The 17,259-nt window shown below is 35.8% G+C and overlaps 1 protein-coding gene across 3 annotated transcripts in view; it reads left to right on the forward strand.

The window, feature by feature from the left end:
• Positions 1–16,392, forward strand: part of LOC106091822 (voltage-dependent calcium channel subunit alpha-2/delta-3) — a 310,884-nt gene extending 294,492 nt beyond the window's left edge. For 2 of the 3 annotated variants that reach the window (XM_059364545.1, XM_059364546.1), the window contains 6 exons: positions 3,624–3,728; positions 3,802–4,063; positions 4,145–4,621; positions 4,691–4,846; positions 4,907–5,063; positions 9,726–16,392. In XM_059364545.1, coding sequence (XP_059220528.1) covers positions 3,624–3,728; positions 3,802–4,063; positions 4,145–4,621; positions 4,691–4,846; positions 4,907–5,063; positions 9,726–9,919 — 1,351 coding nt within the window. In that variant the 3' untranslated portion in view covers positions 9,920–16,392. The remainder of the gene's footprint in view (positions 1–3,623; positions 3,729–3,801; positions 4,064–4,144; positions 4,622–4,690; positions 4,847–4,906; positions 5,064–9,725) is intronic. The other variant, XM_059364544.1, reaches the window with a different exon arrangement.
• The last annotated feature ends 867 nt before the right edge of the window (positions 16,393–17,259 follow it).

Genomic DNA, 17,259 nt, shown 5'->3' on the forward strand with positions numbered 1-17,259 from the left:
GAACCATACTTGGCACAGTTGTTGGATCATAACAAAATACTTCGTGCAAAGTTTCCAATCGGATAAGAATTGCGCACTCTAGAGGCTCAAGAAGTCAATACCCAAGATCGGTTTATATGACAGCTATATCAAGTTATGAACCGATTTGAACCATACTTGGCACAATTGTTGGATATCATAACAAAATACTTCGTGCAAAATTTCATTCCAATCGGATAAGAATTGCGCACACTAGAGGCTCGAGAAGTCAAGACCCAAGATTGGTTTATATGACAGCTACATCAGGTTATGGACCGATTTGAACCATACTTGGCACAATTGTTGGATATTATTATAAAATACTTCATGCTAAATTTTATTCCAATCGGATAAGAATTGCGCACTCTAGAGGCTCAAGAAGTCAAGACCCCAGATCTGTTTATATGACAGCTATATCAGGTTATGAACCGATTTGAACCATACTTGGCACAATTGTTGGATATCATAACAAAATACTTCGTGCTAAATTTCGTTCCAATCGGATAAGAATTGCGCACTCTAGAGGCTCAAGAAGTCAAGACCCAAGATCGGTTTATATGGTTGCTATATCTAAATTTTTTTCTTTTTTTTCAAAATTTTGTTTTATTCAAAATATTTAAAAAATTTCTCGTCAATATAAATTCTATCAATTATGAATATATAAAATCTCATCAAAATCGGGCAACAGAATTGAGGGTCAGGCGTAATGGGTTAAAATTCTGTCTTAAAAAGATGTATTGTCTATAGAATGAACTTTAGGAAAATGTTGCTTGGGACAGATAAGCAAAATAAAAAAATTTTTAAATGTTTATGTAAAATGTTGTGTCTCAAAATGCAAAATTTTATTGAAATTTATTCTTTAAAAAAATAATCTCGAAGTTAGTTTGACTCTTGAGAACTTTTCGTTAAAATTTAGTTCTTAAAAAAATTCATTAAAATTTAGCCTTAGAAAAAATTTTATTGAATTTATTTTTTTAAGTTTTGTTTTTTGAAAGAATTTAATTAAATTGTTGTCTTCAAAATAATTTTTGAAGAGATTTTTTGTTTAAAAAGGGGTCCGGTCCGTGCTGAAGTTTTGTCATTAAAGAATGTTATGCTGATATTTAGCCTTTTAATAACATTTCATTAAAATTTGTTTAGAAAAATGTTCGTTCAAATTTTGTAAAGCCAGAAGATACAACAACACCAACCATAGTGTGATGCTTTTCGACCTCTTAGTTAAGGAAGGTCATTCTCAGACACTTTTAACTGTGAAGGCTTCACGGGCCGAACGTTTGTATGATGTACTTAAATCTAATTAATTGCGAAAACGGCTCTATAACATCCATTTGTCTCCTTCGTATCGTCTATCCTTTGTGATTTTTTATTTGCCAAGATAAGAAAAGTTGCCAACATCAATTCTTCAATAACATGACTGTTAATAGTAAGTGGTGTCAAATTTTTATTTCCTATCCTCATCAATTTGGTCTTTGCTACGTTTATCGTCAAGCCTACTTAGGCGGCCTTTATGTGCTCAAAGCGATGCGCAAAGTTGCATATATTATTCGCGTAGTCAATGTCTCCAAGGAAGTCGATTATACCTCAGTGAATGCCATAGGGTGACACAGTATTAGTTGCTTCTAAGACGTAGTCTAAGAATGTCCACATGAAGTATATTCGATGAAATTAGAGCACGCTTAAATCAAAAGAGCCGAATATTTATTTCAAAATTCATACGCACCACCGTAGGTGCGTATGAATTTTAGTCATACCGTTTACAGCACATCAAAATATCAATTTCCGACCCTACAAAGTATATATATTTCGGATCGTCGTAAAATTCGAAGACGATTTAACGATGTCAGTGTCTGTCCGTCTGTCCATCCGTCTGTCCATCTGTCTGTTGTAACCACTCTACAGCCTACAAAATTGAGATATTGAGCTAAAATTTGGCACAGATACTTCTTTTGATGCACGCTGGATAAGTTTTTGAACGGGCCAAATCGACCCATATTTGGATATAGCTGCTATATAGACCGATCTGCCGATTAAGCGTATGAGCCCATAAAAGCTTTATCTATTACTCGATTTCGCTGAAATTTGAAACAATGCCTCCCGACATCTGATCTAAATATGGTTTAGATCGGACTATATTCAGATATAGCTGCCATGTAGACCGATCTCCCGATTAAGGGTCTAAAGCCCATAAAAGCTTTATTTTTTAACCGATTCCGCTGAAATTTAAAACGGTAAGTCGTTTTAGGCCTCCCAATATAGGACCCAAGTACGGTTCAGATCGGACTATATTTAGATATAGCCGTCAAATAGAACGATCTGCCGATATAGACTCTGAAGGCTTTAAAAAATTTATTTATTATCCGATTTCGCTGAAATTTGAAACAATGGGTTGTTTACAGCCTCCCGACATCTGACCTAAACATGGATTAAATAGGTTTATATATAGATATAGCTGCCATATAGACTGATTTCCCAATATAGAGTGTCTGAAGCCCATAAATGCATTATTTTTCAACCGATTTCGCTAAAATTTAATGCAGTGAGTAGTTTTACGCCTCCCAACATAGGACCTAAATATGGTTCAGATCGGACTATATTTAGATGTAGCTGTCATATAAACCGAACTGCCGATAAAGGGTCTGAAGCCCATAAAAGCTTTATTTATCACCCGATTTCGCTGAAATTTGAAACTGTGAGTTTTTTTTAAGTCTCCCGATATCCCAGCTTAATATGGTTGAGTTCGGACTATATTTAGATATAGCTGCCATACAGACCAATCTCCCGATAAAGAGTATGAAGTTCATAAAAGCTTTATTTTTTATCCAAATTCGCTGAAACAGTAAGTAGTTTTAGGCCACCCACCATCCGACCCAAATATGGTAAAGATCGGACTGCATTTAGATATAGCAGTCATATAGACCGATTATTTATTACCCGATTTTGTTGAAATTTGAAATTCAAAATTGAACAGTGACTTATATTTATTAGACCACTCAATGTCCGTGACCAATTGGGGTGCATAAGTTATCCAATTTTCACCGGATAGTGACGAAATAGCCGAGGTATATACTCTCAGAATTCTTGACTTTGATAATATATATGACAATAAATATCTTATGATAGCCTTATAAAAAGAAGTCCAAAGGGTTTTAGATGACTTCGTCCATTTCCGTCAAAATGGCAGGTGAACAAAAAAAATTACAGAAAATTAACATTACTGTAACATGAATTCCATGCATATATTTTGGGTGCAATATTAACGTATGGCATGGTTGTGGTTTCGGCATCGCAGCCTATATCACCCTGTTTTATTTAAACGTCACAGCACGACGCACAGTGGGCCAAATGGCGAAAAAATTGGAAAAGGGTCCACAACTTTTTACCAGTTGATCTTAGCGGTAAATTCTTCTGAAATTTAATTCCAATATAATTTAAATCACAAGTCGTTTCCAAAGCTTTTTATGAGAATATCGAATATCTGCAGAATAAATGGTAAAGCAGCTTTTCATTTACAATTTTGATGCGATTCACTCATCAAGACGTTCGCTTGGCAAACCGGTAAACTAATACAAACAAATTCTAATAGTATCTTTGTTCATCCATTACAGGCAAGGATATCAAAAATTTGTGGTCACCACTTCATTTGTTGCCACGCGTTCTGGACTTCTACGATGGATTGATCACATAAAACCAGCAGATGATTCACCGGAACCGTAAGAATTACGCAAAAAAATCTTTCTATTCACCTTTCACTATTTTATTCATTGTCTTCCATTTCGACAAAAGACATTTCAGCGAAGAAAATGCCCGAGCCATGGATATGTCCTGGTACAAACGAGCTGTGGATCAACATAGCATAGAGCAGGACAGCTTTGTCTACAGTGTTCCTTTCGGTTCCGGCTACAATGGCAAAACCAATGGCACTTTAGTAACAGCATCTCACTCCATATTTGTGGAACATCGTGGCCACAAGGCACCAGCAGCGGTAGTGGGCTTACAATTTCAGCATGACTCACTGGCCAAACATTTTATCAACATCACATCAGCGGTAAGATTTTGCAGAAAATATGAAAATATTCTTCTGAAATTTATGTATATTCTTCAATTCTTTAACTTAATTTTTTCATAGTGTACTGGCATGACTGGTTGCAAGCGCACTTGCGCCTCAGATAATCTTGACTGCTATGTACTCGATAACAGTGGCTTTGTGATTATATCCGAAGATGCTGAACACACTGGAAAATTTTTTGGCCAGATTGATGGCACTATCATGGATTCTTTGGTCCAGGATCGCATTTATAAAAGAGTAACAGTCAACGACTACCAGGGTGTATGCTCGAACTCGGACAATCCTTATACCGCTTGTGGAGGAATAGTCAAACCAAATCGTGTTGCCTCTTGGCTCTTACAATATTTTGTTTCGTTGACCAGCACATGGTTGGCATTTTTGCCAACACCTCTGAACGCCTGGCCGCAGGATGATTACAGCTATAATGAGGAAAATTTTGAAGAACCCACATATTCAGATGACTATGAAACATTTGATGAGGACTATATATCACCAGTGGATGAAGAAATGGATGAACTATTTACCACCGCCGATGTGGTAAAATATTATAATGCCCCTGCTTAGCCATCTCGTTTTGTTAAAAGAATCTTTTCCATATACTTGCAGGAATACACTACACCACCGCCGAAACAGCATAAGCCCCATGTGGGACCACGCTCAAATCCTGATCCCTCCAATGCTCGACGTTGCGATTTGCGCACCGATTTGTATATGCTGCAGCCTGAGAGATTAAGTCAAGGTGGCCAGAATAATCCTTTGAAGGTTAGTGACTAGCTTTTCTACAATAAAGATCTATTTATGACTTTTCATTTTCCTTAACAGGGAAAACTAACAAATTGCCATGTATCGGGCTGTGAACGCCCTTTCAGTGTCCAAAAGATTCCTCATAGCAATTTAATTCTATTGGTGGTGGACACATTATGTCCATGTGGGTCAAAGCAATTGGATATTGAGCCCATGGAGGAGTCCGGCATTGTTGGTAAGTTGTATATATTTTGTATATATATGTAAATGTAATTAATCAGTTGACTTAGATATGCCCTAACTTATACAAAGGATTATGGTTTGCAGTATAATCCTGATAAAAAGCTGAATTTAAATACTATTAACTGAAAATAAACAAGTAAACACTAGCTAAGTTCGGCCAAATCTTGGTAACCCACTACAACTGATTCTACTAAAAATTTACACAAATGAACTTTAAGGAAGGGCTATGTGTACTTTATGTGCAAAATATCTGTCAAGCCAGCCAAAAATCGAAACTTCTTGGAGCCGTAGAAGACTAATCGGGAGATCGGTTCATATGAAAACTAGATAAGGATATAGACCGAATTGGACCATATCTACCACAGATGTTAGAAGTCACATCAAACTATATCCAAATCTGAACCGATTTTGATAAAATTTAGTAGAAGTTTTCAGATGGCTAACAATACATTTCATACCATATCGGCAGAAAATTGTGAAACATATGATCGCTATATATAAATCTGATCACATCTATATCTAAATTAGAACATGGCAAAACTGAACCAGGAAGAATTTCCAACTCAAATAGTACACTGCACCACAGCCACAGTTGTGGCGCAGGATAACCATACATTATACATACATAAATTTATGACTTGTTCACGAATTTCATGATAGGACCTAAAATTCTTTACTGGATCCTTTAAAAAATACACCCTACCCTACATTGGACTTCGCACAGTGTTGTGTCTTAGTGTATTCGTTGGACAAAAATAGTTAGTCCCAACGGGCAAATGAAATTAGAAAATATAAGTAAAGTTTACATAGAGCTCTAAAATTTTGCACAGAGGTATATTTGAGCATAATAGAGAAAAAAGTGGAGTACATATCCGTCTATAACCTAATGTAGCTCCCGTATAAACTGAACTCCCGATTTCAATTCTTGAGCCTCTAGAGGTCGCAATTATTACCCGATTTGTCTGAAATTTTGCATCATATCATGGATAAAGGATTGCAACACCTACCACAAGTATAGTCCAAATCGGTCCATAAGCTGATATAGCTCCCAAAAGAATCGCAATTATTGTTTGGCTGAAATTTTGCATTTTGTACAATGACTTCTGCTATTACTCTCAAAATCTCCGCCAAGTATGGTCCAAATCTGATTTAGCTCCCATACAAACAAATCTTTTCATTTGAGTTCTTAAGCCTGTAGACGACGATTACTTTCACCTACGACTTCTTTCTTTTTGTATAATCAGAGGACTATAGTAGAATTTTCCGGCGAACATTTTAAGTAGAATATAATAAAATCCCAATTTTAAGCAGTTTTCAACCCTGTTTCCAAAAAGGGGCCGAAAAATCACATTTTACAAAATAATCCAAAATATTGAATTGGTGCAAGTTTGTGAAGCTGAAATTTCGATTTTTTGATTCAGGACACTTCACTTAAGAGCACCGAAATAGTGTTAGGGCGGCCCAAGTTGGCCCTTTTTAGATCCACTCTGCGGAACATTTCAACTTTGAGAGTTATTGCTTTATTTTTGCCTCTTATTTGATACTAACGATGGTAATATCCATATGTTTATGCCTGTGACACCTGTCGTTGACAAATGAGCTTTTAATTATGTCCTCTTTAAGATCTTATTCCGTTTTGATTCCCAAATAAAAACAAATAAAGCGTGCTTAGTTCGGCCGGTACGAAACGCCCTTGTTGTGGCTGTTAGAAGTCATAAAAAAATACAACCTCCAAAATTTCAGGCAAATTGAGTTATAATTGTGCCCTCCATATGCTCAAGTTGTCAAATTGGGAGATCGGTTTGTATGGTAGCTATATCAGCTTATGGGCTGATTTCATCCATACTTGGCACAATTGTTGAAAGTCATACCGAAAAACATACTTGGTACAGATATTGAAAATCATAACAAAACGACATGTGAAAAGTTTTAGTCAAATCGGATTCGAATTGCGCCCAAAAAAAAAAATTTGCAATTACTTTTTGGGCAACCCAATAGTAGTAATTTAGTCGGCGTTGACAAATTTTTTCACAGCTTGTGACTCTGTGATTGCACTCTTTCTTACGTCAGTTATCAGCTGTTACTTTTAGCTTGCTTTAGAAAAAAAGTGTAAAAAAGTATATTTGATTAAAGTTCATTCTAAGTTTTATTAAAAATGCATTTACTTTCTTTTAAAAAATCCGCAATTACTTTTTGGGCAACCCAATATTTGGTTTTTCTTAATTCTTCTGGTTTGAAGGATTTTTATTAAGGTTTACTTAAAAATTTCATAACAACGTTAGTTTTTGTATTTTTGTCCACCGAGGAAACACTCTCCGTTGTGTCGACATTGATTATCGCTTATCGTTAAATCTAAATCTTTAGTCTATTTCCAAAACAAAGTATCCTTTATAGCGTAGCACTGTATAATGACGGTACTTTTTATCGGTTTTTATGGAAGCTATATCCAAAAATAAATCTGCAATCTCGAAGTTGATAGGTTTATTCGTACGGATGGTGGTGTCTACACGAATTTTAAAGAAAATTGTATACAGAAACAAGTAAAGTAAAATCGTAAAATCGGTTTATATAGGCGGTATATCAGGTTATGGACTGATTTATATAAAACCAATAGTTGAATAGCACACTGTGACTGAAAACCTGGCTCCCAGAGTCAGCGGTTATCCAAAAACCTTTAAAATGCAAATTTGCCCATGAACATTCCTTTAGTTAAGGTTATGTTAAGTTGAAAAGAGGTTGCGAAAGATAATCCGCCCCATGCCACTTTGACCATACACCTAAGCCAATAATCGGCTTGTTGTGCGCTCAAAATACTTAAAATAACTACCTCAGAAAAGACCTTCTCACACTTCACAACTCTTCGTGACCTCACCTTCTTGGTTGTTATTCCCTTATGATCAGCTTCCTCGCGTTGACATCATCACACCATCTCAGATTTTCTTGATCACTCGGATCTCCGAGTGCAGGACCATCTTGAGGTCAGGCAGTCGAAAACGGATCTCATTCCCTGGGTTTTCAATGTAGATCCATAGGCCCACCTTTGATCCATCCTTGTAGCATGAACCTCCAGATGGCAATACCAGACTTCCGTTAATCCAAGACTGTGCCGCTGGCAACAGTGCATCGCACTCTATCCCAAGTGTCATACCTGAACTCTTCCATTTCTTCAAGGTTTCCTTACTTCGGCTAGATTATACATTCTCCCATCCCCTTATTTCTCATAGCAGCAGTGGCTGCCTCACACATAAACTGTATGTCTATGGCACGAATATCTAGAATTGTGTCCAGTGCCATAGTGGGCGTGGTCTTCATCGCTCCACCTATGCCCAGACAACATCTTCTCCGAGCCTGTCATATCATCCTAAGGTTAGGTTAGGTGAGGTTGCAAAGAGGGTGCGGATATTAATCCGCCCCGTGCCAATATGGACATACACAAAGCCAGTAATTGGCTTGTTGTGGGCTCTATATACTATAAAATAACATCGAAAAGAAAAATTTTAAGTTAGGAATTCCGTATTGCTTACAAAATCCTTAATTGTTTTCCATACCACTCCCCTAAGTTGGTTCATGTCTGGTATTGTGACCCAATCTAAGTACCGGTGTCTTTTACCCGCGAAAGCCAGGAAATGCTCCAACGTCTCATCATCTTCCCCACATGCCCCATACATGCTATTATATCCGCACCGACTATGCATAAGTGAGCTCGTTGTCCTATGTGTCCCGTTATGATACCAAAAGCTATGCCGACCTCTTTCTTACTTCCTTTCAGTAATAGCCTCGTCCGTCAACCCGAAAGGCTTCGGATTAACCAAGTTTATTGGCGGCAGTCCTCTGGCCTTCACCGCCAAATCGTCCGCCCTTTTGGTTCCACCTTACTCCTTAATGGCCCGGCACCCAAACGATGCGGATTTTGCCATCCTCAGAGAAGGCGTAAATCACCTTCTTACACTGCAAGACTGGTCGTGACCTTACCGTCCTGGTTGTTATTGCCCTGATGGCTATTTTACTTTTAGTAAAGGTGTTCACACTCCACGTTCTCGCGTGAACACCACTCACTCCGTGATCTCCCGGATCTCTGCCTGCAGGATCATATTATTGTCAGGCAGTCGAAAACAGATCTCAGTCCCTGGGATCTCAATGTAGACCTCAGGCCCATCTTGTCCTTTAGCTTTGATCCATCTGTATAGCATGACCTCCTAGATGGCAATACCAGAGTTCCGTCAATCCAAGAATGTGCCTCTAGCAGCAGGTTCTTCCACTCGACCTCAAGTGCCATTTCAGGTATCCGATTGGTAGCCTCTTCTAATCCATCCGGGATTCCCATCGTCGACGCATTTTGCATTTGCCTTAAGTCTCTTTCTCTGTAAAAAAAAAAGCGCACAACTTTGGAAAAAGTCGCACAATTTGACAAAAAAAAAAAATCGAAAAATAGTGTAAATTTAGAGAAGTCGCTCAAAAGTCAATTACCCCAAAAAAGTCGGAATTTCAGATTTTAGTCGCACAACTGTAACACTGGCCCATTAATTAATTAAAAGAGCCATAGACAATACAATTTTACACAGATTTGACTGAAATGCGATACAAATTGTTTTCCAATTCGATTATTTAATACAAAGCAAATATCTTAAGCTACACTATTCTTTTGTTTCCACAGGAGCCTGCAGTACCCGCCGTCAATCACAAGAAACACAAAAACGACGAAGACCTAAAAAATGCATAAACTATCATCCGGAAGAAATCGAAATACAACAGTGCGGTCGGGGAGCACATCTGCTTCAGACACCAGCCTCCCTGTTTACAGCCCACATTGTCATGATACTTGTGAGTATCCTGTTAACAAATGCGTGATACTAAGGACTGGGATTTGCTCGCTTGCAGTAAGCTCAGCCTTATTGACAACAGAAACCACAACAACAGAACTTTGTATACTTTTTTTCGGTTTTCACTAGACAACGCAAAAACATACATAAGAAGTACGTACACTGAAAGAAAAAACAAAAACATTGACAAAAGCAAGGCATACAAGTAGCGGTACATACATTCTCACTCCCCAAAGAAAAAAAGCCCACAGCAGAGACAATTAAAGTTTTTAAATGTAATTTTCGTTATTTTTCTGTTCTCCCATAATGTCTCAAAGGGTTATAATTATTATTTTTTTTTTTTGGGAGAGTTGGCGAATTGTGTGGAAATGTATTTTGAAACTATTTTGAATGAAGTCCTTTTGATTTTGATTGGCTTTTAAGGCCTCTGACAGGAAGCTAAGCAAAACGAAGAAGACGATGAAACCTAAGAGAATTTATTAAGTAAACTTAATGAGATTTGTAAACTAAGTTTTGTTAGATGAATTGAAATTAAATTAATTGCAAAAACGAATGAATCACACACAGAGAGGATATAGGAAAACCTACAGTAAATCGATTATGTAATTGTACCTACAAAACATACAAAAAAAAAATGAAAAACCACAACATAACAACAACTACAAAAACAAAACTCAATAAGAGAGATTTATAACAAAACAATTCATCATTAGTTTAATATGTAATAATACTTAGTAATTTATTTAGAAATTAGTTGCAACCAAATATGTTTTAGAACGTAACTTAATCCATTTTGATGGTTAGCGGCGAAAGGAAAAAACACAACTTGCCGTTATTAGAGAGGAATACTTGCTACCTACAATGATTTCGAATGATGTAACTGATGATGTTATTATGCTATACTTTTATTTCGAGTATTGTTATTCACTTTTTATATGAATGTAAAAATTCATGTTACAATAAAATTGCTAACGAGCTTTTGGTCGAATAGAACTACGAGTACAGTTCCAAATATCGAGAATATTGTTATCTTTGGCAAAGACTTAAGTGTTCGTTCAACCGGTTTCTGGCTCGGATATAAATTTCTAAAGGAATGGTGGTTCAACATACACCAATTAATTGAACATTTGGGGCCTGTCTCACTAAGCTGAGTGACTTGTTATGAGAAAGAATGGTAGTCATTCACTCTCGAGTGAGTATGGGTTTCAGTAGCTAGTATATAAATGTAGCCAGACCTACAGTTAAAAAAAAAAACTAACATTTGGCAAAGAAATCGCTAAAACACGTCAAAAACAGAAAAGTGATCTTCACTAATCGGAGCAGTTGGCATAATATGTAAAAAAAAAAATAAAAATAAATAAATAAAAGCGAATGCCTTAAACGCTCGCCGTTCTTTAGAGGAAAGGAAACATATTGCATATTTCAGAGGCGGTGATTTAAAAAAAGAAAAGGAAACTGCCCGAAAAAAGAAAGAAAAGAAAACTCCTCCAAATGCTCTCAAAATGTCCTGAAACCAATAGGCATAAGATTTATAACAAATGTTCAATAAACTTTTCACAAATGTTTATTAAAATTTTCACACGTTACTATTTTCGGCTCAGGGATGAACGTTATTGATATTAAGATGAGTTCCTATCAATCATCAATATCATTGACGTCAATACAACCATAGTGAAATCCGACTACAAAGTAAATGGCTAATGCCTTCTTTCGCATTGTCACTCACCCGATTAATCGTTTTTCTGCTTCTTATTGGGACGCAAATCAGCTGTTTGTTTGATAGCTTGCGAGTGAATGGAAGCAATAAACTTAGTGGGACATGCTGTTAGTTTTCATATGTCCAAACTTAGAAGTTAATCTGCGATAAAAGCCCTTATAAAACAGCATAATTTTATAAGTGTTCGTCAAGGCCACACTATGATCAAAGTTCGAGTTGCCCCCATCTTTTTACTTATTTGTTACATATTGCAACGCTTTCTAGCAATAAATTGATTTTTTCAACAAGGCATATTTGCTCTCTAGTTTATTATTTTTATTTATTATTATATTAATTAGTGCAAATTACATTAGCTTGCAAACGTTTTATTTTCAATTCAAATAAGACCTTGGGAACTAGTACGAAAAACTCAACGTAAAGTCGGCATAGAAAACGTTGACCATAGAAACTATAACAGGAAAACCGACAAAAATTCTACAAGCGTATGGCAAAATCTTTTTTAATGTACCTAACTCAAATAAACAAAAATGGCGTATGGAATATACAGCACTCAATCAAGTTTATTTTGATTTTAAACTACAAAAGTTGCAACTCATTCATTCATAACGCACCCCAGTTTATATTCTATGGAAGCGTTTAAACTTGGCATATGCAATGTTATTCTACATTACTTCACAATATTTAGGAATAAAACAATCTTTGCCACTTTGGAAGTACATAAAATGCTGTCCCTTCAGAATTACTTCCAACTAATTTTGCTGGGTTCTTGCAAATAATACAATTGGTTCTTCATAAATAAAATCATTATGCAGGGGATTTAACTGGTTATTCATTATTTATATGTAATTTTTAAAGGAATATCCTTTTAATTTTAAAATAGATGGTCCATATTTAAAAGAATACCAAATCAAACTAATATTGTAACGCAATTAACACTTTACAGTAAGAGTTGCAGCCGGATTTATGGTTCACGTCAGTTGATTTCATAAAAAGGAACCACTTTACCAAGTAATAATTAAAACTTAAAATTTTATCAATTATAACCAGATTTCAGCTGGTTACTTTAACTCTTTCAGAGTTTATTCAAATTTATTTCGATGTTATGGTGTACAATTAAATTCAAGCTTTCCATCCTTTTTCGAACAACTCAATTATGGCCTGCTGCATTCCTTGTGCTATAAGTAAAACAAACAATAACTTAAAATACCTACCAAACAATGTATGTGCATTAGAAATTCTTGTTGTGTTTCCGTGAGCCTGGCGCCATCTGTCTGTTGTTCTTATGAGTTTTGTTATTGAACGTACGAGCATTGTTGTACCTAAGGCTAACATTTAAATAAGTCTTTTTCGGCGTTTACAACTCTTACACGACCGATCTGCTCAACATACTGACTACTCTTCAAAAAGTAATGACAACTGAGTCAAAGAACAAAAATATGTTATGTGTATGATATTGTGTTTATACGCTCAAATACTTCCTTTCTCTCTCTAGTAGGAGAAGCAAAAGAGAATTGCTATATATATATTATATAACGGCCAAGGTTTTATAAAGGCGATTTTTGGTACATATTAAGGTCAAACGGCTGAATGGATTTTGGTGAATGTGGCATTAATCGAAAGATATTTTTCCAGAGAAGCGACAAATATTTAGTTTTCCCTAAAAAAAGACATGAGAACGAGAAATTCATTTTCAATAAAAGGAGAAGAAGCATAAAAGGACATTGTTGTTGGGTTATGGGTGTGAATGCTAATCCATAAGTGGGAGTATTAGTGGTGAAAGATAGAGAAACAAGTGGTGCGAGAGAAAGAGTATCACTATTTATAGTAGTCGATGGTGCTATGGGGGAGTGATGTGCGTGGTCCTGCTCGGCATGTTGGTCCGCCAATTTTTGGAGACCCCGCTTTGTGCGGCATTTGCAATTTTGTTGTTGTTTGCATGTATACGATATCTATTGGGAGGCTGCACAACAAAACAAAAATTTTGTAACTTCAGTACAGGTCCTATGCAGTAGATGGGTTGGTGTCACTCTTTGTATTTAAACTTGGAAGTGAAAATGAAAAAGATAGCCGGTTATTAATTATTCTGCTTAGTCAAATAAATAATTATGTGACTATAGACTCATTGAACGAAATAGTTGATGGACAGTTTAAAGAAGTAAGGAAGAGGACCCATATCATTATTATGTAAAAAAATTATTTATTTATGTTTGTATGTCCATATAGACGACCTAATCTTTTTTCTTGAAAATTTCGCAGTGAATAACGATTCTGTGATGAAAAAACAGAATATGTGGCAGGTCGCTTTTCCACGAACATACCCGAAAATTACATGTCCGCTTTGGGGTTGTTAGAGGTAATGCGACGAAAGGCGTGATCAAAGCAATATGGTGTGTCAAATGGAAGATATGATGTCATATGCCTGGGGTCATCACAGCCTCTAAAAGAAACGATCATGATAAGGTAGCACTCAATTGCGAGGATTCATCTTTCAGAGAGCCCTAAATCCAAAAGGGCTTAACGGAACTAACCTAATTATGACAATATGGGCTCAAATTCAAGATATATAAGTGTGCAAACTTTATATCCAACTTTTTAGGCGAAGTAGCTTAAATGCTGCCAATCTTGATATTCAATAAAGGGGTTTTAGAAGAAGGATACAAACTGACACATAACTTCAAGAATGTATTAAGTACCCACCTCTCTTTAATTTATGTTATTTAGAAGTGAGAACATAAATATTTTATATCAAGTATTAGTAGAGTGCGAATTCGAGGAGTGGTTTATAATTAGCCATAAAAAATTATAAGAATACAGACCCAGAACCGGTATTTAACTTATTTCCTACATATTTATCTACATTTGTGACTATTTAAGACGTACATTTTTGGTTTAAAAGCTTAAATATGATTTTACTAGATATTTTGTTTTGGAATATTTGATAAGATTGAGTTTTGAAACTGAAAAAATAAATACATAAGATGAAATATGCAACTTCTCAAGTATTTATGACATTAATCATATGAAAGCAGCAGAAAATGCATACCGTATTGGCAGACAATTTTTGATTTCCCGTTTCCTGCAGACTATTTTTTGTTTCAAATTTTACCTATGAACATTCCACTAAGGAACAGGGGCAAACTTTTCACAAATCAATGAGTGCAGTCTGATTCAAGTCTAAGCTCAATGATAAGGGGCTTCCTTTTTTTAGCCGAGTTCGAAAGGCGTGCCGCAGTGCGACATCTCTTTGAAGAGAAGTTTTACATGGCATAGTACCTCACAAATGTTGCCAGCATTAGGAGGGGAAAGCCACCGCTGAAAATGTTTTCTGATGGTCTCGCCAGGATTCGAACCCAGGTGTTCAGCGTCAAAGGTGTACATCCTAACCTCTGCGCTACGGTGGCCTCCACTACAATCTTTTGCTACTCCAAAATTTTTTGCTGATTTTACTAAAAAATTTGTCTGAGTGAAACTTTTTTGCAATATTGTACCGAAGAAGAACAATCAAAAGGAGGACATGTAGATCACAAATGTGTTTGAGAAGTTAATTTTACAGAAAGTGAGGTAGCGATGGACTTATGTCCGTTCAAACATGCTGTAGAGAGTCGTCTTGAATATTATAAGATTGCCTAGGGTTTGTGTACTAGCTGTAGTTGGTTCCAAAGTTTTATTGAGCATATGGAAATTTGCCATTCAGAAATCTTGGGGCGATGACGTGGTATGATTAAGTTTTTCCTCTGGTGTACTGACCGAATCTTGAGTAATCAAAAAGATACCTCGGTATCTTTTGATCTTTAAAAGATTATCGAATCTAACTCCATGTAGTTTCTTAAATATTTTGCTATTGCAGGCAATAGACGTACCTTAGAATAGTTTTGCATGTAAGGTTTAAGCGATGATGACTCCTTTTGTCGCAAGATGCAAATAGATCACACCCGTATTATAATTGGGGAACAAGATATATTTTTTTGCTAGAAGTCATAAGATTGACTTCCATAAAGTATTCTAAGAATTCCATATACTTTTCCTGCAGCCATTTGCAAATGGTTGTGTAAGGCGAAAATTACTACAAGATTTCTTACATCTTTGATATCATCAGTTGTCCGGTTATTCCGAATAATTTCATGATGAATTATGGAATGTTTTTGTTGGCCCAATTATGAACATTATGCAAGTCCTCTTTCAGCAGGACAATATTGGATTGTATTTGGATTTAGGGCTACTTAGATATAGCTGCACATCCTCAGCGTATACATGGAAGTTAGAGTGTATTACAAGATACTGGAGATCTTGTTTGTACATGCAGGGGAAGAAAGGTAAAAGAATGGAGACTTAAAGAAATAAACACTTTTGACATTGAAGATTTTTGATTTTACATTAAAGAAATATTCCTTAACCTTAGGCAAAATTGCTAAAGAGTTTACAAGAAAAAAGTTTTATTATAATGTTGCAGAGTTACAATAAAAATAAAACTTCGTTTTTTTTCCAATTTCTAAGACCAATTTTCGCATAGCTTTGCCAAAGTTTATATAAATACCAATATTTTCTGCTGAAATATTTAATTTTCCCCTTTTTCCACCCAACTAATTATTTTGCATACCTTAGTTAATAGATGCCTTTTAATCATACCCAGCGACATACCAAACACTTCGTTAGATATTAAACCCCCGACCTGATATTCGGAGTTCACTAACAACTCAACAAAATTAAGTTATAACTTAATTTTTAAGTGTTATGTTACAAATTTGTTGGCGGCATGCGAAACAAACATAAGCGTCTATTGAATGTTTTTCATAAGAGTCTATTGAGTATTTGGCATTCAATAGACTCTTATGGGTCTTATGCAGTTCTCTTCTCTTCCAGGACGCTAGGAAGATTCCTGTACAGTAAGAAAGGTTTGAGAAATTTAATATTTTACTCTAAATATTGCTTCCACTTATCATTCCATACAACTCTTCTCTATCGACAATTGAAAATCTATATTTCGGGCTTTCGTTCCTACTGATATCACGGCTTTTGGTTTCCAGAAATACCCATATTTATATGGCCAAACATGGAGTCAAGTTATCACCACAGGTTATAAATTAATTCGAAAGTTTTTCGTTGATGTGTCATTTGCGCACTCACTATAAGCCACTGATGATTTCTCTTTTCCGCCCATTTGTTAGATATTTGTTGAACACTTTCAGAGGATTCAATGTCATTATTTGCGTAATTAATTATTTTAACATACACAGCTTAAGGCTTCCCGTCAAGCATTCGAAGGTGCATCCCTTATTAAACAAGGTAATTAGTTGTAGCATGTCCATTTAAAGTTACATCATTACCCTCACTATCTGTGGTTTAAAAATAATATTTTTTCATAGCACTATCTCCGGCATTACCAGCAATGCCAAAAAACTTTAAGAACTTTAGAATTACATTGGCAAAATTTTTGAATGTATTTTCCACGTGTAGAAATGAACCACAGATATGCGTGCGAGTAAATACTTACTTGCTAGGACATCAACGTGCGAAAATAATTCGAAGGAATGTCTAAAAATAAGTAGTTGTTACATACTGAGTAAGCTCACCAACCAAGCTATTTAGTAATTAGATTTTCTGCTGGTTTGACAATGGTTTAGTGTTTTATTAGACAATAAATCAATTAAACT

The sequence above is a fragment of the Stomoxys calcitrans genome, chromosome 3 (assembly GCF_963082655.1).
Source record: "Stomoxys calcitrans chromosome 3, idStoCalc2.1, whole genome shotgun sequence".
NCBI classification, from domain to species: domain Eukaryota; kingdom Metazoa; phylum Arthropoda; class Insecta; order Diptera; family Muscidae; genus Stomoxys; species Stomoxys calcitrans.